The sequence below is a fragment of the Crassostrea angulata genome, chromosome 2 (genome assembly GCF_025612915.1).
Source record: "Crassostrea angulata isolate pt1a10 chromosome 2, ASM2561291v2, whole genome shotgun sequence".
Taxonomy (NCBI): Eukaryota; Metazoa; Mollusca; class Bivalvia; order Ostreida; family Ostreidae; genus Magallana; species Magallana angulata.
The window spans coordinates 73,953,270-73,976,325 of NC_069112.1; the positions used below are offsets into that span (position 1 = coordinate 73,953,270).

The 23,056-nt window shown below is 36.7% G+C and overlaps 1 protein-coding gene across 2 annotated transcripts in view; it reads right to left on the reverse strand.

Annotated features, from left to right (window-relative positions):
• Positions 1-18,811, reverse strand: part of LOC128172154 (centrosomal protein of 152 kDa-like) — a 39,209-nt gene extending 20,398 nt beyond the window's left edge. Inside the window, exons 1-17 of one of the 2 annotated variants that reach the window (XM_052837923.1) lie at positions 18,763-18,811; positions 16,737-16,914; positions 14,735-14,859; positions 13,583-13,794; positions 12,851-13,208; positions 11,981-12,348; positions 9,671-9,826; positions 8,515-8,654; positions 7,904-8,104; positions 7,012-7,159; positions 6,340-6,431; positions 5,094-5,257; positions 4,214-4,415; positions 3,413-3,538; positions 2,526-2,785; positions 1,849-1,984; positions 107-256 (exon numbers count right to left, since the gene is read on the reverse strand). In XM_052837923.1, the coding sequence (XP_052693883.1) occupies positions 107-256; positions 1,849-1,984; positions 2,526-2,785; positions 3,413-3,538; positions 4,214-4,415; positions 5,094-5,257; positions 6,340-6,431; positions 7,012-7,159; positions 7,904-8,104; positions 8,515-8,654; positions 9,671-9,826; positions 11,981-12,348; positions 12,851-13,208; positions 13,583-13,794; positions 14,735-14,859; positions 16,737-16,853 (2,955 nt within the window). In that variant the 5' untranslated portion in view covers positions 16,854-16,914; positions 18,763-18,811. Of the gene's footprint in view, positions 1-106; positions 257-1,848; positions 1,985-2,525; positions 2,786-3,412; positions 3,539-4,213; positions 4,416-5,093; positions 5,258-6,339; positions 6,432-7,011; positions 7,160-7,903; positions 8,105-8,514; positions 8,655-9,670; positions 9,827-11,980; positions 12,349-12,850; positions 13,209-13,582; positions 13,795-14,734; positions 14,860-16,736; positions 16,915-18,464; positions 18,713-18,762 lie in introns of those variants that run through there. The other variant, XM_052837922.1, reaches the window with a different exon arrangement.
• Between the last annotated feature and the right edge of the window lie 4,245 nt (positions 18,812-23,056).

Consider the following 23,056-nt stretch of genomic DNA (forward strand, 5'->3'; position numbering starts at 1 on the left):
TGGGTTCCCCCCCCCACCTTTGCTTTTGGTACTGGTAGTTGCAGACCTGTTGTATCCAGTAGTTCCAGGCCTGACTTAATAAATTCTCCCTGTTATCTCCCCCTACCTTCGTCTCCAGTAGTTTCTGACTGTCCTCTTTCATCTTCCTGTTTAGGGTCTCGGACAGTTCAGAGCGAATCTTCTCTTCGTCCGCCGCTAGATCTTCCCTCAGTTTGTCCAGGGCTTTCTCTTTGTCTGTCTCAAGTTCTTCCCTCAGCTACAGAAAAAAATACCAATAGGTATACCATTATCTACTTGTATGTCAACATATACTGTGGAATCATTAGAATTCCTGATGTCTCAATTTTCGTGGTAGCCCTCCCCCACGAATTTACATCCTTGACAAATCCAAATTTTGAAAGAGTTAGTTTTCTTACTGAAACTGAAAACCTATGCATCCACAAAATTACATCCCCAAGAATTAGCAAAAAACCCACAACCCACAAAAATTTGCCCCCACGAATTTAAATGATTCCACAGTAAAGTATTTTACAGTTTTTTTTTTTAATTTTCTACTTCAAATAAAATATTTATACTCAATGTCCTTTGAGGTCAGGTAATTACCACTGTCTCATTCTCTAGAAACTTAACTAAGTATGTATGTTAGTATGTGTGTTTGTATGATTACTGCTATCAATAACCTCCTGTAACTTCTTGGACACTGCTTTCTCTTTCTCTAGACAATTAGCCAGGGGTGTTTGTGTTTGGGGGGGGATCAGTATGTGTATTCATGTGATTACTGACCTCCTGTAACTTCTTGGACACCGCTGTCTCCCCCTCTAGACACTTACTTAGGTGTGTGTGTGTGTGTGGGGGGGGGGGGGGGGGGGGAGTGTTAGCATGTGTTTGTGCGTGATTACTGACCTCCTGTAACTTCTTTGACACCGCTGTCTCCCCCTCTAGACACTTACCTAGGTGTGTGTGTGTGTGGGGGGGGGGGGAGTGTTAGCATGTGTTTGTGCGTGATTACTGACCTCCTGTAACTTCTTTGACACCGCTGTCTCCCCCTCTAGACACTTACCTAGGTGTGTGTGTGTGTGGGGGGGGGGGGGGAGTGTTAGCATGTGTTTGTGCGTGATTACTGACCTCCTGTAACTTCTTTGACACCGCTGTCTCCCCCTCTAGACACTTACCTAGGTGTGTGTGTGTGTGGGGTGGGGTTGGGGGGTATTACTGACCTCCTGTAACTTCTTTGACACCGCTGTCTCCCCCTCTAGACACTTACCTAGGTGTGTGTGTGTGGGGTGGGGTTGGGGGGTATTACTGACCTCCTGTAACTTCTTGGACACCGCTGTCTCCCCCTCTAGGCACTTACCTAGGTGTGTGTTTGTGTGTGTGTCTAGGGGGGAGGGGGGTGTTAGCATGTGTTTGTGCGTTATTACTGACCTCCTGTAACTTCTTGGACACCGCTGTCTCCCCCTCTAGACACTTACCTAGGTGTATGTGTGTGTGGGGTGGGGGTGGGGGGTATTACTGACCTCCTGTAACTTCTTGGACACCGCTGTCTCCCCCTCTAGGCACTTACCTAGGTGTGTGTTTGTGTGTGTGTCTAGGGGGGAGGGGGGTGTTAGCATGTGTTTGTGCGTTATTACTGACCTCCTGTAACTTCTTGGACACCGCTGTCTCCCCCTCTAGGCACTTACCTAGGTGTGTGTTTGTGTGTGTGTCTAGGGGGGGGGGGATTGTTAGCATGTGTTTGTGCGTTATTACTGACCTCCTGTAACTTCTTTGACACCGCTGTCTCCCCCTCTAGACACTTACCTAGGTATGTGTGTGTGTGTGTGTGTGTGGGGTGGGGGTATTACTGACCTCCTGTAACTTCTTGGACACCGCTGTCTCCCCCTCTTCCTTCATCCTCTCCTCCAGGAGATCTTTCTCCGCGCAGACTTTGACATACAGCTCCTTAACCTGGTCCACCTCTTTCATGGCCGAGTTCAATTCATTTCTAAAATACAAACATACCCAGACTTGTTTATATTGCAAACATGACCTTTGTACACAGCACCGACCAAATCAAATCAAATTCACTTACTCAACAACAGATCAATATTGACAATAACCATTTCCTCCTCTGTTAGTGAGATAGTCTGGAGGGGGTTTTTTACTTGAACTAGGTGCATTCTTTCACTTTGACGAGATATTTAGGATAAGAGCTAGTGGGTGGGTTTTTCTTTTTCTTTTAACCTCAGATGAGTTCACTCACTTGTACTTTATGATAAGACATGTTGAGGTGGGGTTAGGTGTGGTGGTATATATTTATCTCCCCTTACTTTGTGTGGTGAGATATTTGGGATGGGGACTGGTTATTCTTCCATGAACTGAGTACCCTCCCCCTTCAAACTGTGTGATAAGACAGTGGAGATGTACATTCTTACCTGAGTTGGGGGTGGTATTTGTCAGGGTGGGGGGGGGGGGGGGCCTGGTGGTTGTAGTTTGGGATGGGGAGGGGGTGTTAGGTGGATTGGGAGGGAGGTTTTTTTTCTTACCTGAGCTGAGTACACTCCCTCTCATATTTGGTGATGAGCTCGGACTGCTCAGCCGTGAACTCCTCCATCATAGTGAGCCGGAGTTGTTCCTTGGCTGTCTCATGGACGGACTCGCACGCTCGCTGGCACCGGTCGAGCGCCTCTCGCTTGTCCTGGTCGTACTCACGCACCATCTGAGACATCTGTTGGGTGAGCTGTTGGTTTATCTCGGACAACTTCTCCTCGCTGGACGCCACCTCCTCCAGCCTCTTCTTCAGCTCCTACAATCAAAGTTGTTTATAAATACATGTAAATGTCCTGATCTGTGGGGAGAGACTTTAAAGTTCTACATGAGCTATTAATATCCTACATAATCATCTTTTCTCGTTTTTTCTTTAGATCTATGATCAAAGTTTTTATGAGTACATGTTCTGATTTGTAGTGGGGTCATGAAAGGTAAACTTGAGTCGTAAATATCCCATCTACTACCTTTAAAGTGCGGACACCATTTCAATATTTTCGCGCTGACTTCCTGTGTGTGTCTATTTAAAATGCCAGTAAAAACTACTTAAAAACAGGTTTAAAATCAGATGCTTTATGTCGGTTGCTTGTTCATATAAGTGGTTTTAAATCTGAATGAAAAAATAATTCCAAGAGCAATGAAAAAGAGCGCTCAAACCGACACACCGGAAGTTTAAAGTTTCCAGTCTCTTATTTAGATCCTTGTATAATGAAATTTTTTGTACCATATGATAAGCATTAACAATTTCAAACCTCAATTACCTCCACAATAAAAAAAGAGCTCCTTGTATCTACCTCTTTCAATCTCTTCAACTTTCAACATTTAGCATATCATCAACGTTTAATGAGTAGCACATAATAAACATTTGGAATTTCACCTCAATTACCTCAACGTCCTCGGAGAGGACCTCCTTCTCCCGTTTGAGGTTCTTGATGTCTTTCTGTAGCCGCGCCTCGACGGCCGACACCTTGTCATCCGACCTCACTAACTCCTCCCAGTCCTCTAGCTTCGACTGAAATCAAGCGCGACGGGATTATTAAATTAACTTTGAATAAGCAATACAGTATGTTCTAAACAAGAGTCAAAACCATATAATTAATATCATTCGAAATAGAATTAGATCTAAAATTAGACTGAAATTAAGTGGGATAGGATTATCAACTAAATATTGAAAGTGTTTCATGATAAAATTGTAAATATTCTAGCTTATAAATGCATTGAACCATGAATGTCAACAATTTCAACGAAAATCATTCACTTCAGGGAAATGGCCAAAAAAATTGCCCTGTAGATTTCCTGGGCAAAAATTTCAAAGCTTGGAAAGTGGAAAAACTCTGATTTTTTGTTAACTTAAAATAAATAAAAAGAGTTATTTCCCTTCTCAAATACAAAATTAATATAATTCAATGAGATGGCAACTGACACAATGAAGGGTGTTACTTTTTCTCAGTCCCATTTATTTCAATATAACAAGATTTAAATACTATAGTTAAAACATTATTTGATAAGCACCGACTTAATTTTAAGTTGAGTTCACTGTTCAGCTGGGCAACGAAATGAAGTATTTATCAAAGTATTGTAAATTTCAATTTGTAGGACATATATAAACGTATAATCCTTGAAAAAACAAATTTTTCCAAATCAATGAAAATGATGCCCACTGATAAATGATGACTCGTCAATTTACCTTTAGGTCAGTCTCGGACTTTTCTGCTCTCTCGCAGCGCATTCGGAACTCCTCTAGGTCTTTCTTGCATGTGCGTAGTTCCTCCTGAAGCTTATTTACTTGGATTCTCTTCTCCTTGTTGCTGAGCAGACAGCGCTCCAGTTCTATTTTTAGATTGCTCACCAAGTCATGTGACTCGGCTCCTTTCTGAGTAGAAACGAATCTGCGAAAACAAAAGATCAATTAACAAGCATGCACTGGAAACTATTTTTCACAAAGTATTACATGTAAATGAACATTATAATGTGTACAAAGGTAAAAAAAACCGAAAATTTCTTAAATCTTGGAGAAAACACCCTTTTCAGAAAAAAACATGAAATGAGAGTGAATAAAATTTATCTAAAATCTCTGCTGTATTCGAACTCTTCATTTGTTGGTCTGTAGCCTAATGTCATTACATAAACAATTTTGTCAATTAAAATAAGCTTTCAATGCATGTGACAAACTGTCATAAGAATTATAAGTCAAGGGTATGGAAGACCCATATCTACACTAATAGTTTTTTTACCATGGATATAAATAATTCTAAAAAAAACCTTCCCAAACTTATTAAAATTGTCTTTCCACATAATTACTCTTCTATAGCTTTGATTGAAATTATCCACAGTAGTTTTGGAACCAAAAAACTGAGTTTTGTTGTACATTTTTAGAAGATGGTATCTCTACTTTATGATTTCAACCATTCAAAATATTCTTTCAGAGAAAAAAAATTGGTAGATCATAAGAAAAAATTTACCTTAAGCGGAAAAAAAATCAGCATTGAAATAAAACTAAGAAATAGAATTTAAATTACACTGAGAAATTAGAATTATAAAAAAACCCAATAATATTGATTTCGTACTTGACGGGTTCTGGCGTGTCGTCAAAGTCGAGGTGTTTCTTGATGCCGAGGTCCATCATGGAGTCGTCGTGGATCGTGTCGCGCGTCGTCTCTTGACTGAGCACACCCAGACACGACGCCGCCTCAAACATGTTCAGCTGTTCTTTCAAGTCCTTGATCTCGTCCTAAGGAAACAGTGTTAAATAAATACTGTATTTCCGGAAATTTTCGTGACGGTTTAATTTTTTTTTTTGTACGATCACTTTTCAAGCGCAAATTAATGAATACGCAGAAATAATATTTTGTATTATTTTCATTCTATTAGACAGTCTTTATATCCTAAGAATATTGTGTTTTATATTATATAGCGTTTCATTAAGCCCACATTAATACTCTCAACCATTGCATTGTTATGGTAAGAAAATTGAATGTAATTCACAGCTTTATAGAAACAGTTAATTGATCAGTCAAAACCTTCTGATATTCTTTATATCTTAAGAATATTGTGTATTATGTTATATAGTGTTTCATTAAGCCCACATTTATACTCTCAACCATTGCATTGTTATGGTACCTTGTAGTCTAATTCATTTCTACATCTGCTAAGTATAATTCCTATAATTTCTTAAGAAAATTGAATGTAATTCAGCTTTATAGAAACAGTTCATTGATCAGTCAAAACCTTTTGCAACCTAAGAGGAATCACAGACTGCATGAAATAATAATGTAATAATGAAATAATAATGTAATAAAGAAATAATAATGTAATAATGAAATAATAATGTAATGATGATGTCAGACTCAAATTCCCAAACAATCAAAAGCTTTCTTTGACGATTCATGCGAGTTATAAAGGTAGTGATCATTGCGAAAAAAATTCTGCCATGTTGCTGCCATCATATCCCTCATGAATCACTGAAGAAAGCATCATACTGTTTAAATCAATCTCAGCAATCAATCAAAGCATTGTTACGTTACTTGATAGTTTAAATCAATAATCTAAACATTCAATCACTAATTATGGAATCCAATAATTGAAAGCAATCAATCTAACAAATCATTCTGACTACTGTTAATTCCTTACATTACGCAATATGCAATCCTGCTGTTTTGTATCAAATCGCTAAGGTTTTAAAACCTGGGAGGGGTGCTTCTTGCGATTTTACGCAGATATATAATATTTTGTTTTGTTTGCGATTTTATTCAATTCAACAATCAATTCTTCAATCAATCAATCAATCACTCAATCAATTGATCAATAGCGTACCTGGTAGGAGAGGATCATTTCGTCAGCGATTTTCTTGGATGCCGTGGTCTGTTGTAGTTTAATCTTCAACTGACTCGTCTCATGGGACGAAGCTAAAAAGGAGAGGGTAAAACTAGTGCATGTGCATGTTACGTGTTACAACTTTTATTACAGTGATCATGTATGTTAGCATTACATTTAATACACAAATAATAAAGGTTTCAAACAGAAATTTCAGACTTTCAATGATTCAAATAAAATACAATAAAGGGTTTCAAATTTATTCAGTTTGTTGATGTGTTACCGCATGTCCATAGTGATTGCATTATATCTCAAATGAGCTTTGCAGAAATTACAAATTATTTTAGTCTCATTTGTGGTGTGTACACTATTTTTGTCATAAACAGGTAATTTGAGAGTTTTCCACACTCCAGATTAGTTTCATAACAGTTTTTACAACTTTCTGCCATCTTTGTACTTTCAAATAAAGAGTGTGGACAAAAAAATAGCAAAAAATTTAAACTTAAACATTTGGAAAATTGAAACACTTTCAGTCAGGTATCGTTCTAATAATGGTTAGTATATCGATCTAAATATTGTCAAAATAAATACTGTGATGCACTTATGGGTAGATGGTCCCATCCCTAAAAATATGTCAATATCATCAAGACAACAGGGAATATGACTGGCTACCTGACTCTAGAAGCATCTGGCATTGTTTCTGGGATTCCTCTAGGCTCCTTGTGAGACGATTGATCGTCTCGGCTCGCGAGATCTGAACGTTCTCGGCTTCTTTGTAGCTCTCGTTCAACTTCTGTCTCAGTGTCGAGTTTTCTGCATTCTGTCAATGATTATACACAATGTTTAGTCTATAATTTACATGTACATGGGTTTTTTTTCCAAACAATAAATAAGAAATTGTGAGATAGGTACAATATAAAGGGTTAATTTGTTCTCACAACCCCTATCTCTGGCAAAATTTGAAAATTATACCCTAATCAATTACAAAACATGCATGTGACTATAAAATTTTCAAACTGACATAAACAGAATCTAAAATAGGATAAATATATTATCCAGATTAGAGAGGAGACAAGTTTAGCAGAAAAAAATGTTTTTCAAAATTTTTGAAAAATCTTTTGAAAATAAGATGTCAAAGGCAGGTAGATATTTCAACTTAATTTTCATTGCAAATTTTGAAGGGGGAAATCAATTTTGTTTTCTTCTGCTGAAAATTGAAAATATTTCTTTTTCTAATTTTAAGAGGCTGGGTGGTTAACATTGCAGTCATCAAGTCTACTTAATTTTTTTTTGTAGATTTGATTAATTCAGCTATGAACTATTTTATAGTAAAGAAGAATTCCATATATTTTTATTAGCTTTAAAAATCTGAACATTTTTTTCCTATATTTTAATACAGAGCTCTTCTTTTAAAGGAGATCAAAACAGTTTTAAAAAATGGCCACAACCATCATGCCCTCTTAAAATGGCAATTCAATAAATCAATGCAGCAGCATAGGAATAATGGGGCGACAGTGGTGCCGGAGAAACAAAGAATTAGTTTTGATTGGCCCTAGTGACTGACCACTTCATTCAGTTTGTCCGTCAGATTCTCGATCTTTTCTTTCAGGACTTTGACCTCCTTGTCGTGTCTTTGTTGGACTCCTGCCAAAACTCGATCGTGCTCAACTCGAGCTCGGCTGAGACTGTCTGAGGCTCCCATCTCAGCGAGCTGCTGGTTCAGGGTCTCTATAGTTGACTCAGCTGTCTGCAAACTCTTCACTGCCTAGATATGGGAAATAAAACTTAATATTAGTGACACCTAGAAAGAGTACATGCATACATGTAAGTTTGTGAAAAGACTAATTGTGAAAGTTATTGTTTCCTTTGAAGAGACATTTTTTTTTTTGCATAAAACTACTGGCGTGCGACCAGTTCTCGCCAAGTACCATTTCTCATCAGTCATTTTTCGTCTATAATTTTATGTGTTGATAAAATGATGTCACAATGTACTGGCGAGAAATGGTACTCGGCGAGAACTGGTCGTACGCCAGTAACAAAAAATTTAAATCAATAGTTACAATTAAAGCATTTCACTAACTTCGTAATAAAATTTCATATTCGCTACTTTACATGTATATTTATATGTACCATTACACATGATTATAGTTACCCTTGTAACAAACAATTACTTACCTCATCTTTCCCCCTCTGAAGAGCCTCCACTTGACTTTCAGTAGCCTGTAGTTTTCCCTTTAACTGAGCATTCTCTGTTTTAGACTCCAGTAGAAGATCATGACTTTGCTTTAGACTGCAGGAAGTCCCTTCTTTTTCACCTATAAATAACAAGTTCATAATTAATATATAATTTATTAAAATTGACCGAAGTGTTATTTAAGTTTATTTCAGATGACTGATATAACATCAAGTGTTTGTAGTGAGGGTAATTGTGGTCAGAGATAATATACCAATATCCAATGTTTACACAGCAAAGAAGTTGGATCTCCGAATTTTGCTTGTAATTTGACTTCAAGCTATGACATTTGAAATTTGTTTTTAAAAGCATTAGAAATGCCCAAGGTTTCTGTCTTACCCATAGAGTTTATTTACTACTGGTGTTATCTTTAGCCAGTGATATCTGGAGTTGATCTGGAGCTCACACATTTAGCCAATGGTATCTAATGTTCATACAATTAGCCAGTGGTATCTAATGTTCATACAATTAGCCAGTGATATATGATTTTCATACATGTACATTTAGCCAGTTCTTACTTTCTGTCAGTGATATCTGGTATTCTAACCTTTTACCAGTGATATCTGGTGTTCTTACCTTTTACCACTGACAGCTGGTATTCTTACCTTCTACGAGCGATGTCTGGTGTTTTGACCTTTTGCTAGTGCTATCTGGTAATTTTACCTTTTGCAAGTGATATCTGGTGTTCTTACCTTTTGCAAGTGATATCTGGTGCTTTTACCTTTTGCTAGTGATATCTGGTGCTTTTACCTTTTGCAAGTGATATCTGGTGCTTTTACCTTTTGCTAGTGATATCTGGTGTTCTTACCTTTTGCTAGTGATATCTGGTGTTCTTACCTTTTGCTAGTGATATCTAGTGCTTTTACCTTTTGCTAGTGATATTTGGTGTTCTTACCTTCTGCTAGTGATATCTGGTGCTTTTACCTTTTGCTAGTGATATCTGGTGCTTTTACCTTTTGCTAGTGATATCTGGTGTTCTTACCTTTTGCTAGTGATATCTGGTGCTTTTACCTTTTGCTAGTGATATCTGGTGTTCTTACCTTTCGCTAGTGATATCTGGTGTTTTTATCTTTTGCTAGTGATATCTGGTGTTTTTACCTTTTGCAAGTGATATCTGGTGCTTCAGGATGCGGATTTCGCGGCTGGTCTCCGCCTTGTACTGGTCAAAGTCCTTGGTCATCTCCTCCAGCTTGTTGCCCCGGGCTTTGTACAGGATCTGGAGCTGGGCAAGCTGTCTACCATCCAGGGCACCGGCTGTAAGATAATTATAGAGATAAATCAAAGTACAGATAGAACTGTAAGATAATTATAGAGATAATTCAAAGTACAGATAGAACGGTAGGATAATTATAGAGATAAATCAAAGTACAGATAGAACTGTAAGATAATTATACAGATAAATCAAAGTACAGATAGAACTGTAGGGTAAACAGTTACACTCAGATATCATCTAAATCAAAGGACTGATAGTGCTATAAGACAAACAGTTACACACGGGCATCACATAAATCACAGAACTGAAAGTGCTACTAGACAAACAGTTACACTCAGATATCATCTAAATCATTAGATTGACAGTACTGTAAGACAAACAGTTACACTCAGATATCATCTAAATCATTAGATTGACAGTACTGTAAGACAAACAGTTACACTCAGATATCATCTAAATCATTAGATTGACAGTACTGTAAAGCCCCTTTCACAATTGGCGCACGACCACTTTACACCACTTTGCGATCAAAATTTTCGAGCTTCGCACGAGCTCTCGCATACGTTGCACGAGCCCTCGCATTGTTGCATACGTTTTACTGGTCGCATCAAGTCTCCTCTGAATAGTGGACATGCACACTATTCAGACGCGACCCAACGCGATCCAAATTATCGCAGTGCAACAACACATTAGTACGAACGTTTTACAACGTTTTGTGTACTCGCAAGAGTGATGCACGATTTTAAAAGGTCGTAAAATGAATTGCTGCTGTAAATGCGTGTGTTTTGCGACCATGAGACTGTTGCTCAACATGTCTCATGTGATCTTGCAACGTTTTACAATCATTGCACGACTTATCAGCCTCAATATGCCACTAGTATATATACCCTATATAAGCAGCCTTGTTTCAAACCACAATTGACAATATACATGCACTGCATGGTGGTGGGGGAAATATGAAGATTTATTACTCCAAGAAAAATCATATTTACCGAGGGCTTCGCCATATGAACATTAATGCAATAAACGTTTTATTATATCGAACAACATATGATTACTAGTAAACAAAATACGTTGATTTCTAAAAATTGTCTGACTTTTCAATCGCAATAACGTCGTGATTGTTTGATTTCCTATGTTACTGTCCTACTTTTCTTTCATAATTTCGAATCATTGTTATGTTGCTTTTGTGATATAAAGAGAATCATAATGACTAAATATTTTTGATTTAATCATTTTTGTCTGCATCGTATGCTCATGTCGGCTTTTTCATTCCTATGAAATAGCCCTGTCACGTGACTTTCTAGACCAATCAGATATAATAGAATAATCATATTGAGGTATAATAATAAATGATGCTGCATCTCTGTTTCTTCTTGGGCGGCATGATCTCTCGCTTTCAACTATGTCTACTGAAGAGAGTCGGAAATGGGCGGTTTATATCCCCTCTGACTCGCACGAGCATTCGTACCATGGAACGCATGATCGCACGTCTAATCGCATTGACGCACGTTCAATCGTCCGATCACCTGGTCTCTCGCGCGATCCTATCGCATTATCTTTCAACAGTCGCTTTCATTGCACAACAGTCGCATATAGACGCAAGATATGTCGCAAGGTTTGTTGCATTTACATCGCACAACGCTCGCTTAGATCGTGCAAATTTCGTACGAATACTTTTTCAAATGCGATTATTTCGGCAACAGTTTACGATTCATATCTAATTTTTTGCGGTCGCACAAATATTTTGTCGCCTCTGATCGTGCGCCAATTGTGAAAGGGGCTTAAGACAAACACTCAGATTGAGTTCATCAGATATCATCTATATCAGAAAATTTATAGTGCTGTAAGATAAACACACATATATCATTTTTTAAAATTCTATAAACTCCACCCCCCCCCAAAAAAAATGATTTAAGAAAGAATCAACTGTCAACGAATGGATATCATATCCCCTCAAAATAATCCTGACTGATTTTGGTATGTGTCACTACATGTGTTGTGTGTGCCTGACTAATTCATTTGATCATATCTTATAATGCACAAAAACATAATTGGATTAGACAGCAGACAATGCTTACAAAAGCCTTCTTTATAAGTTAAAACTTAATATGTACAATACATGAAATGTAAATTTATTGAATGCAATTTTAGTATAATTTAGTATTATTTCTCAAACATGACTGATTGCATACCTGGTGCAGCACCAGAGCTGTCCTGTCCTTCCTCGAGTTTCTGTCGTTTTTCCTTGACCTCCGGAACTTCTTCCTCACTCTCACTCTCCTCATGGTCTTCCCTGCGTTTGTAGGCGACCTGATAATCTCCCCTGTAGTCCCGTTCCGGAGCATTATCATGAACAGCCCCTTCTTGAGAAGAGTGAACAGGATGCCCCCTTGAGATTGGGGTGGCATGGGCAGGATGCCCATGTGAGACTGAGGTAGCATTGGTAACATAGCCTTGGTCTGACTGTAAAGTGTGCTGGTATCCTTGAGAATGTGGTGTGTCTGAATACATCATGTAGGGGTTGTCTGTCCTTGGGTGTTCATCCTCATCATGTCTATCTCTGAAAATAAAAACATATAAATATATCTTTTTAACAATAACGAGTGAAATGATAATACGCATCAAATACAACTTTGTGTCTGCATCAAACTATTTTTGTGTTTCAAGGCATATTTCAGACATACAAGTTTAGTACAATTACACGTTCATCTACATACATGTATACATATTCTGAATATAAAAAGTAAACTTTTCCCATGAGAGGATTTAGATTACCCTCTTGCAATAACATGTTGTAGTTTAGGTGTATATGCTTTGTATTTAGTATTGTTGGGTAACACTGACATTAAGAAATAAAATATCATGCTTTCATCTCAAAATATGGTAACTATCACATGAATTTTATGTTTAACTTTCTTCTCAGCCATTTGTCAATTATCGATTTAAATTTTTTAAAAAAATTTATTGGTGGTGAATCCTTTGATTCAAGAAAATAAACGAGGGTCAGTTGGCCTACTCAGTTAGCCATGACCCATTGTTGAAGGTGGGTATGAAATACGAACCTGTAGTAGGCAGCGTAGTGATAGAGATGTTGATAGTGGTAGTGACCAGGAATGTGTCCCGGAACTTCCGATTGGTCGTCCACTCCACCGTCTCCAGACTGTCGCTCCGGAATTTCCCGGTATCCGTGATGGTGTTCCTCCGAGGACCCGTGGTGCGGAACGTACCTGTTCTCCTCGTGGGCGGGGGTGTAAACGTTCGGCTGACCCGGATGTGAAAACACGTCTTGTCCGGTCCAGTCGTGTACTTGGTGGAAGTGATGCCTGTTGTGATGGTGATTGGCTGATTTGGTGCTGCTTTGTTCACTGTTACTATGGTAACCATCGCTCTCAAGCAAACCCTCGTGGGATCTTCTTAAAACTAAAATAAAAGTAAATTTTTTTATTAACAAAATAAAGACATACATTATAATCATCCTGAATTGTGATTAAATGGTGTGCGGTAAAGCTTCTGTATTCATATTGAAAGATGAAATAGTGAGGTCAAATATGTAACTACGAATTGAGATGTTACTTACTACAGGCTTATAATGAATAAATACAGATACCTGTGTTTATTCAAGACTTATCCTTATCTAAATCTATATCTGATATGCCAAATTAAACTTCACTATGATTGAAATGTGAATTATCAAAGAAAGCCTTTTAGGAGAGACTATTAGTGAGAACAAAAGAAAGGGGGGCATAAGGAACAATTTTGAATAAATAAAATCTCATAAACTCAACAACACTTACTTCCTTCCTGAGATGCCCTGAGCTGCTCCTGAGATGCCCTGAGACTGTCCTGAGATTGTCTCAGTGAGGACATCGAGCCATAGGGGCTCTGAGCGATGGTCGGGAGTCCCCCGAGGGGGGTGGAGGTGGGGAGGGGAAAGGTCCGTCTGTTCCAGCCCTCCCTCCCAAACAACAGACCCGAGGGCTGCTCATCCTCTTCTACAATTGTCTCTCTGTGGCACAAAAAAAATTAGGTAAAAAACAATCCTTGTTATTTCACTCACAGTATAACAATGTTTTGTCTTTGCAGTCACCAAAAAAGTATCGGTCAAACACATTTTTTATCTACTTGCAGCGTAACATTGTATTTCATGTGCAGTCACCAACATTTAAAGATCAACAACATGGTTTTATAGTATTTTGATTTATCATCTTTCTGCAATTTAAAAAAAGATATAGGTCAAAGGCAATCTACGGTGCATGGAATTGTTTGGTCCACTACCTTAGCTCTGAGGTCATAAAAGTGTGTACAGGTGAATTTCACTGTATAAAAATATTTAATTTAATATCATCCAGGGTTGTCTCTAAAAATTGAAGTAGAAGGGAGAAATAAAAAAGTAGAAGGGGATCTGAAGGTCTACCTTATAGCTAGATTGTGTTTGAAATGCAATAATAGCCGGGTAATCACGTCACTTTAGGCGGGGAAATTCCCCGACTCCCGGGTCTTAGAGACAACCCTGATCATCACTCTACAGGCACAAATTTTATAGTTCATACACAATCTGCATAAATTCTTTTCTTCCTATACATGAAATCATTCTCTTGGTTATTAAAAAAAAAAAACATGATTGCATTACAAAATATGAAAATATTCTTTTATTGCCTCTTTCAAGTCCTACAGCTATTCAGCAATCTATGAATTCATGTTCTGAGTCAATTTAAATGCCTTCAATATATATATATATATGTAAATTTAAGTCAACCTATCAAATTTAATCAAATAGGTGTGTAATTACAAAACTTTTTTCCCCTTACAATCTCTTTTCTTAAAGTAAACATTGTGTAAATTAAAACATAATGAATTATACTTTTTTTTCTAAATCACTGTTAAAAATAATTATGTTCATGCAGAATATGAGAGAGAAAAAAAACTAAATCTAAGTATGATCTTACGTTTCTTCTTTGGATCTGAAATGGAGGCTGTGATTTCGTGAATCTCCGCCCTCATCCGATGTGACAGAAAACTCGTCATCCTCATCTATAAGATCATCAAATGCGTCCTTTAACAGTGCCTTCAGCTGTCAAAAATAATAGGAAATGTGCATCATACGACACAAAGGAGAAAATTTTTAAACTTAAAAATATTTGCTCAATTTTAGACAAATAATTACAGAAGGGAAAATATTAAATCATATTCAAAATCTAATAAAATTGTCTGTAAGCAATTTGTGAATAGTTGTCTTTAGTAGCTGTTAACTACTGTACATCCAGTACCGGTAATTTTTACGAAAATCTAATCTTTGATTTTTTCATGATGTGTTTTAAATCGCAAATTATTGAATAATTATGCAGAAATTATATTCTGTACTATTTTCTAAGAAACTTTTTAAATCGCAAATTAAAAATGCTACATATTTTCCCCATTTTCACAAATTTTGTAACATGCAAAAAAAATCGGATATACGATATCATTTCCTACCTCCCCTGATAGTAAACCTTGATTACTTATGTACTTTATAGGTAAACCCTACCTGTGTCAAAAGAGCATACAGATCTCCAATATCATCAAAAATAGCGGGGTGAACTTTGACCCCCAGGTAACCTTGACAAGGGCAGTGATCTGACCTTTTATCAAGGTCATTTAATAGAGAACTCAGAAGGAATGGATTCAGATAGAAATTTCCTGGACCTGTTCCAAGATGAACATTCTGAGCATCCATGCTTGATCATAAATCCCACTTAGGCCTTATTTTTATTAGCTTTTTTCTCACTTGAAAATGTTGGAAGTATATCAAATGCTTGATTATAAGATAGAATAGCATCATCCTTTTCACTTTCAATTTTCGTTTTTTTTAAATCTGTTCTCAAGGAAACAGAATAACTCCGACTGATTTGTTTTTTGTGACTCACAACTTGTGTTAAACCGGTATTTTTGAATATTAAAATAAATTCCCTTATATACCAAACTTCTACATCTAAATGCAATTTTACTTCCTTTCAAGTATTTTATAATACATATCCAATGAAAACAAAGAACCCTGTCACTCTCAGTCTCAACCACTGTGATTTCCCAATCATAAGTCTACATTTCACTTTTAAAATCACTTATAAAACACAGCTCCTTGAAAAAAAAAAATTAAAAATCAATCCATTGAAGTTTGATCATTTTATCCACATTTCACACAGAAAATCACAATAAATTATTGATATCCGTCTATCACTTCATTCTTGGCTGCAACATCCTACATATTAAGCATATTAATACACTAAAACTTTCAAACACCTTACTCCTAATGACCAGGATAGGAAAAGTTTCTTCATTAAAATAGCTAGCGAACCCTCTGGGGGAACAAGAAAAAAATAATTCATCAAACCCCATTAGGAACAAAATGTCAATCAGAGAAGGTTTAACTCTCCTTGTGTCTTTCCAATGAGATGGATCAAAGCAGAATTCATTAAGCTTTACACAGATTGCAATTTTCTCTGCTTAGAGCATTATTTTCAATCTCCCAATAAAGTCATCCAGAGGTGTTGAGCTGATGCCAAGCCCAGGACAAACTAATGAGCATCTTGTTGTCATGGTAATTACCGGGTAAAGATATAAAAAAAGAAACTTTTTGACCCCCCCCCCCCCCCAAAAAGTTCCAAGAATAACTCAGACAAATGAAGATCATTAACTTGTACAATCTATATGGAAAGGATGTATCATTTAGTCAGTGATAAAGAGGCAACTTTGCCACATAAGATCCACATATCATCATTACTATGTACCAATATTGCCTATGTATAATCAAATTTCTTTTCAATTAACACAATCATATCCATGCATGAATAAGAAGTCACATGTCAGATCTATGATCCGACAAAATATCGCTTTGCAGTAAAATAATATTATATTTCTACGAGGTAAATAATCCCATAACTGAGTCCAGTTACCATGGTTACCATGTCATACCTCGTTTTGCTGCTGTTCGCTTTCTCTTTGAAGTTCCTTTTCCTGTTGATTTTGCAGGTCAAGGCCATCAAAGTTCATCATGCTCAGGCCAGGGTTGAGTGCACTCCTGTCTGTCATCTTTCACCTTGACCTCTCAATGATGACCTTGGGTTTCATTATTTACATGTCTGGCATCATACTACAAGAGAAATTAATATGTTCATTTAAAAAATAAGTTATTACTGAAGCATCAACATTGTATATACATGATATACCATAGATTCCTAATAAAACGCAAGGAATTAATATTCTTGTAAAATCACAAGGAGCACATCTTGTGGATTTTAAAATCTCAATTTCATTTTTTGGACAGATGTAAACTAACTAAAACTATTATAGAAATTTGACATTCACAATATATTCTTGACTTTGATGCAAAATGGTTGAATCGCACAATTAAGTACTAACTAAAATAAGGAATTAACGGGTGCTTAAAGTATGTAAAAAAAATTTTCTTTTCACTATCTAATTTAATATATTTCATTGAAAACTAACATTTTTCAAAGAATCGTTAAAAAATCACCCCGTAACCGATTTTGAAACACCTTGGATCGATAAAGTCAGAATTTTTCAAGCTTTTTCGGCATTAAATATTTTGCCAAGGCTTGGGATTCTGCAAGTTTGTTTGAGAAACCAAACAAAACATAAAAGGTCCTCATACATTGCCCCTCATACATTGCCCCTCATACATTGTCCAACTCCCCAGAAACTGATTTTGCTGCTGAGATTTAGAGAGAAGTGACAGTCCACCCAGACACAGTTCATTTTGTTGAATGGCAATGAATAAATATATTGGCTGGTATTTTCGAATTTATTGATGAAATAAATGGATACATGAAAACCTCTCCATCTTTTGTAAATATTCAATAAATGTCAAAGAAATGAGGACCATCAAGACCTACCCCATTTTCGTGACACATCTAACATCTGGATCTAGAGAAGGTGTGTGTCCGAACCCCCACTGGACTTTGAAATATACCTGACCCCACTAGTGAATTCTTTAGAATATAGGTTTATGTATAAGATTGCAGGATATATATCATGATGTATTTTGCTCCAAAATTTCATTTATTGATTTAATGACAATCTTTCAATCCCCCCCCCCCCCCCCCCCCAACGATTTTTGCACCTTCTACAATCATGTGAACCTTTGGCATTTGCATTTTAATGTTGAGTTGGGGATGCAATTTGAGTGTCTATAGTATGACAGAACAATTTACCAAATGAAAAAAAAACAAGGATGGGAGAGAGATTAAAGTTTATCATTATTATGCGTGAGTACTTAATTTCTCAAACCCGCTGTTTTGTATCGAAACACAAGAATACAAAATCGGGAATGCAGAACTTTTCTCCACAAGCGCTTGCTTCATACAGGAGGTCTATTCACTATACACTGTGCAATAACAGTTATTGAGTATAGTTTATAGACTTCCTGTGTGAAACGAGCGCCTGTGAGTATCGGCCATTCAAAAATCCAGATTTACATCTCTGCCTTGTTAATAGATAAAATCACAATTTGACAAACAGTTTTCAACTCTTGTTCTTGATTGTTCTACGACTGCGATGTAATAACAATATCAGCATCATCAAACCAAAGCTATCTTAAATAATTCGTTTTATTTTTATCCATGTTATATAGCATAAATTTGCATTTCCTGATGGTAATCAATGGGGGGTCGAAATTCTTACCGTGTCCAGAGCACTTTTTAACAAAAACAAAAGAATAATATTCGATTTCACACCAACAACAACAAGTCGTGCTTCAACGTGAAGGGTTTTAAATCCCAGCTAAAGTCGGAGAATTTCGGCGTGTGCCAACATGTTTTATTGACTCGCGGCTGAAACGTTATAAACCATTCCTTCTGAATTTTACCCGCCATAGATTCGAAAGAGCACTCAATTTTGATCAGTCCATTGCATAAAATTGTTGTTCATTGCTTCAGTATAGATATAAGTAATAATTTCATCAAATTGTTTTCTTACTTACTGTTTTCCTTCGAAGAAAGCGCCATTTGACAACATATCCCACAAGGCTTGAAACAGGAAGTGGCTTAACTCGTTCGTTCTAGGAGGGTGCGTCGATTTACCCAAATGGACCCAAATGAACCCAAATGGACCCAAATGAACCCAAATGGCGACCCAAATGGACCCAAATGGCGACCCAAATGGCGATTAAAGTGGAAAAAAATTATAATAAAATCCTTACTACTAATATTATTACTTGTTTTAGTCATGTCATGGGGTTGTTAGCCGTTATTGAGAAAAATAAAGACCCAAATGGCGATTTAAGCGGAAAACAATTATAATAAAATCCTCAATACTAATTCTATTACTTGTTTAGTCATTTCATGGGGTTGTTAGCCGTTATTCAGACAAGTTAAAAATGAATTATGATTAACTTGTCTATTTAATAACGTTGGAGGAGGAGGAGGCCACCCCAATAAAGAGCCATAATTTAGGGAATTTTGGAAAAATAAAAGCCGAAGGTCCGAAACAATAATTAGAATTATTTCAGTATATCTTTGTAATTGAAATGAGAAAACTAGTAAGATCCTCTGTAGAGTTATTGTAAACAAAATGAAAGATGCAGTGCATAAAGTTTTACGGGACGAACAGACAGGTTTTAGATCCAACAGTAGCTGTACTAACTAAATAGCAACTCTAAGAATAATTGTGAAACAATATGTCGAATGGCAAATGTAAAATGCCCATATGAGGAATAAATAGATACTGCAAAATTAAAATATGTGATAAATTAAAAAAAATAATTAAAAACAATGCAACTATATTTTACGTAACATCGATGTTTTTTCAATAAGTATGCCAAAGGTACTAATTTTAATGGTTATGATAAATACAGAGCAACCCCCTACCCCAAGAGAGAGAGAGAGAGAGAGAGAGAGAGAGAGAGAGAGAGAGAGAGAGAGAGAGAGAGAGAGAGAGAGAGAGAGAGAGAGAGAGAGAGAGAGAGAGAGAGGAGAGAGAGAGGAGAGAGAGAGAGAGAGAGAGAGAGAGAGAGAGAGAGAGAGGAGAGAGAGAGAGAGAGAGAGAGAGAGAGAGAGAGAGAGAGCCCCCGGTGTGTAATTTCCCACTTAAAAACAATGCAACTATATTTAACGTAACATCGATGTTTTTTCAATAAGTATGCCAAAGGTACTAATTTTAATGGTCATGATACATACAGAGCAACCCCCTACCCCAAGAGAGAGAGAGAGGGAGAGAGAGAGAGACAGAGAGAGAGAGAAAGAGAGAGAGAGAAAGAGAGAGGAGAGAGAGAGAGAGAGAGAGAGAGAGAGAGAGAGAGAGAGAGAGAGAGAGAGAGAGAGAGAGCCCCCGGTGTGTAATTTCCCACTTTTAAAATTTAATGGTTTGACTATATGCACTATCTACGTAAATTTTTTAACTGTTTATTTTTTTTTATTTTATTCCTTTCTATTTAGTTCAAAATGTCCTATTGTTTATTTCCTCCTAGATAGAATGTTCTATCGTTAAAATGACAGATATCCTACGGACCCGGTTTAACGATAGAATTCGTCCCATATACTCGCTTGGTAGCAAATAAAAATATTATATCGTGCTGTATCTCGCCTTAATTTTCATATGATTGGTCTTAAATACCTACAATGTTGCTCTTTTATAATCCCATATTACCACATTAAATGTTTTTGCAACAAAATCACAGCCACTTTTAACATCATGTTTGAACACTGTTAATACAATTTGTTTTATTCATCTCTTATCCTGCTAATTAAGAGAGCTATAATATTCATAATTATTTATAAAAATGTTATTAAATTGTTCCCAACAGTTGCGTTCATTTAATTCATCATGATTTATCTTTAATTCGTCTGAATAACGGCTAACAACCTCATGAAACAAGTAATAACAATTAGTAAAAATGATTTTATTGTAATTTATATTTTTCTTGAATCGCCTTTTGAATCGCCATTTGGGTCTTTATTTTTCTTAATAACGGCTAACAGCCCCATGACATGACTAAAACAAGTAATAATATTAGTAGTAAGGATTTTATTATAATTTTTTTCCACTTTAATCGCATTTGGGTCGCCATTTGGGTCCATTTGGGTCGCCATTTGGGTCCATTTGGGTCGCCATTTGGGTCCATTTGGGTTCATTTGGGTCCATTTGGGTTCATTTGGGTCCATTTGGGTAAATCGACGCACCGGTTCTAGGATGTAAGAGTTACCGTTCTTCCTACTGACACCCCCCCCCCCCCCCCCCCGAACACGGAATAAATGAAACAGAGAGGGGGGGGGGATTAAAACACAGCGAAAGTAATTAAACTGATAATACCTAACAGTTCATGTACAAAATTCAACCCGAAAAAATATGCTGGAATAAAAAAAAATGATAAAAAAAAAACAAAAAGCAAACCAGAAAATACCAATAAATTATGAAAAATGCAATTTTTTAAAAAAATTCTGAACAAACTAATGAACTACAGGCCCCTCCCACTTTTCTTCAAACTTATTCATAACCAAAGACCCCCTTTTTTTGGCTTGTCAAGATTTTGGTAAGTCTCCCCCCCCCCCCCCTCCTACCCCCCACCCCCGGCCCAACTTTCAATTTGCTTAAATTCCGACGCCACGGTTGTACATGTCTTACATCATATATTAAATGTAAGTCGTTTACTTCTGGAAGATGACAAATTGCATTTTGTGACGGATAATCACTGAGTTTTTTTACAGCATGAGCAATTTACTTCCAGACTAATTATATCTTGTTCAGGGATGTAGCCTATTAATTTAATATTCATGAATGCATGAGCTAGGGCATCATCATATGATATCATCAAGAGCAGTTTTTCATCGTTGAATTCTGTCAAAGTTTAAGTATTTTACGGTGTGAACGTTGGGGCGAGCGCAGAAGGAAAGTTCTACAACACTCTTATCATTGTTAAATGCAACCCATAGACTTGCCCCAACCTAAAAACGTAAGCTTTGTCTCGAAAACTGGTAATTATGTAGGATATAATCCAACACTAGTAATGTCAAATCTTTACTGTTACAGTATTATTTTTCTACTGTCAAATGAATCTTGCCTTTACAGACAATCATTATTGTATAAAAAAAACTCAATGCGTAATATGTGTATCTATGTTATAATTGTACTTGCAGTGACATGTAGGCCCAATGGGCCGGGTGTTTCATTATCTATTTTGTATAACATTTTGTAATTTGTAATAACACATGTCACTATAATAAATTATTTACTTACTTACTTAAAGGGTTAAGGCATATTGACTTCTTGTTTGTTTTGGGGAGGGCTACAATTCTATAGGATCTCTGTCATGGTGCATTGTTTTTATCTAATGATAATAATAATTTATCGGTCTGAAAGGTGTTTAGGTTAGGCTTTCTTTAGTTAACTTTTTTTTAAATTTACGGTGAACAAAATAACCGTACAGTCGTCTTTTTAAGCAGCTTAGACATTTAATAATTTTGGCGTTTTTTTATGGGATTGAGTTTAGACGGGCTTGATTACGTGAATATCAGTGTAAATATGTGGTCTTACCTCGTTCTGTTACTAAGACATCATTAAATAAAAGGTTTGGAAAATTCCTGCGCCATTTAGTTTTAAATTGAATTAAACCGATCAAGGTCTGTAAATATGTCAGACAAATTTAACTTGTGCTGCTAACATAAACAAAAATGTACGTGATATTTTTGGGGCTGAATTTATGCAATACATAAATACTATTTCAGCTAAAATATACAAATGCCATTGCCATTCGTTTAAGCATTGAAAGCTTATTTTTGGATGTCGTCGGTCCTGTAACACACACACACAGCGGTGCAGACAAATTGAATACCGCGCGCGTCGCAGGTTATACACCTATATATGAAAGTAAATACTTGATTAATGTTATATACGTTATATGGAGGCACGTAGCATCAGAAGGGGCCAGGGGGGGGGGGGGGGCACTTTTTTCTCGCAGCAACAATTTTTTTTAAATTTACATATAAAAAATTGAAATATCATGGAGTTGCCCCCCCCCCCACTTTTTTGGGAGTATATAAAAAATTAATATGAAATTGAAGATATATACTACGCCAGCCAGCCCCCCCCCCCCCCCTCCCCCGGATTAGGATTTTGAAGATTTTGGGAAATTTTAAATTTCCCTTTTTTTTTTTTTTTTTTTGCTTTTTTGCTTGTCAAGATTTTGGATGAGTCTGCCCCCCCCCCTCCCTACTTTCAAAAACGATGCTACGTGCCTGATATGGGAATAAATCACGCACTTCCGCACTTGCACCATTACG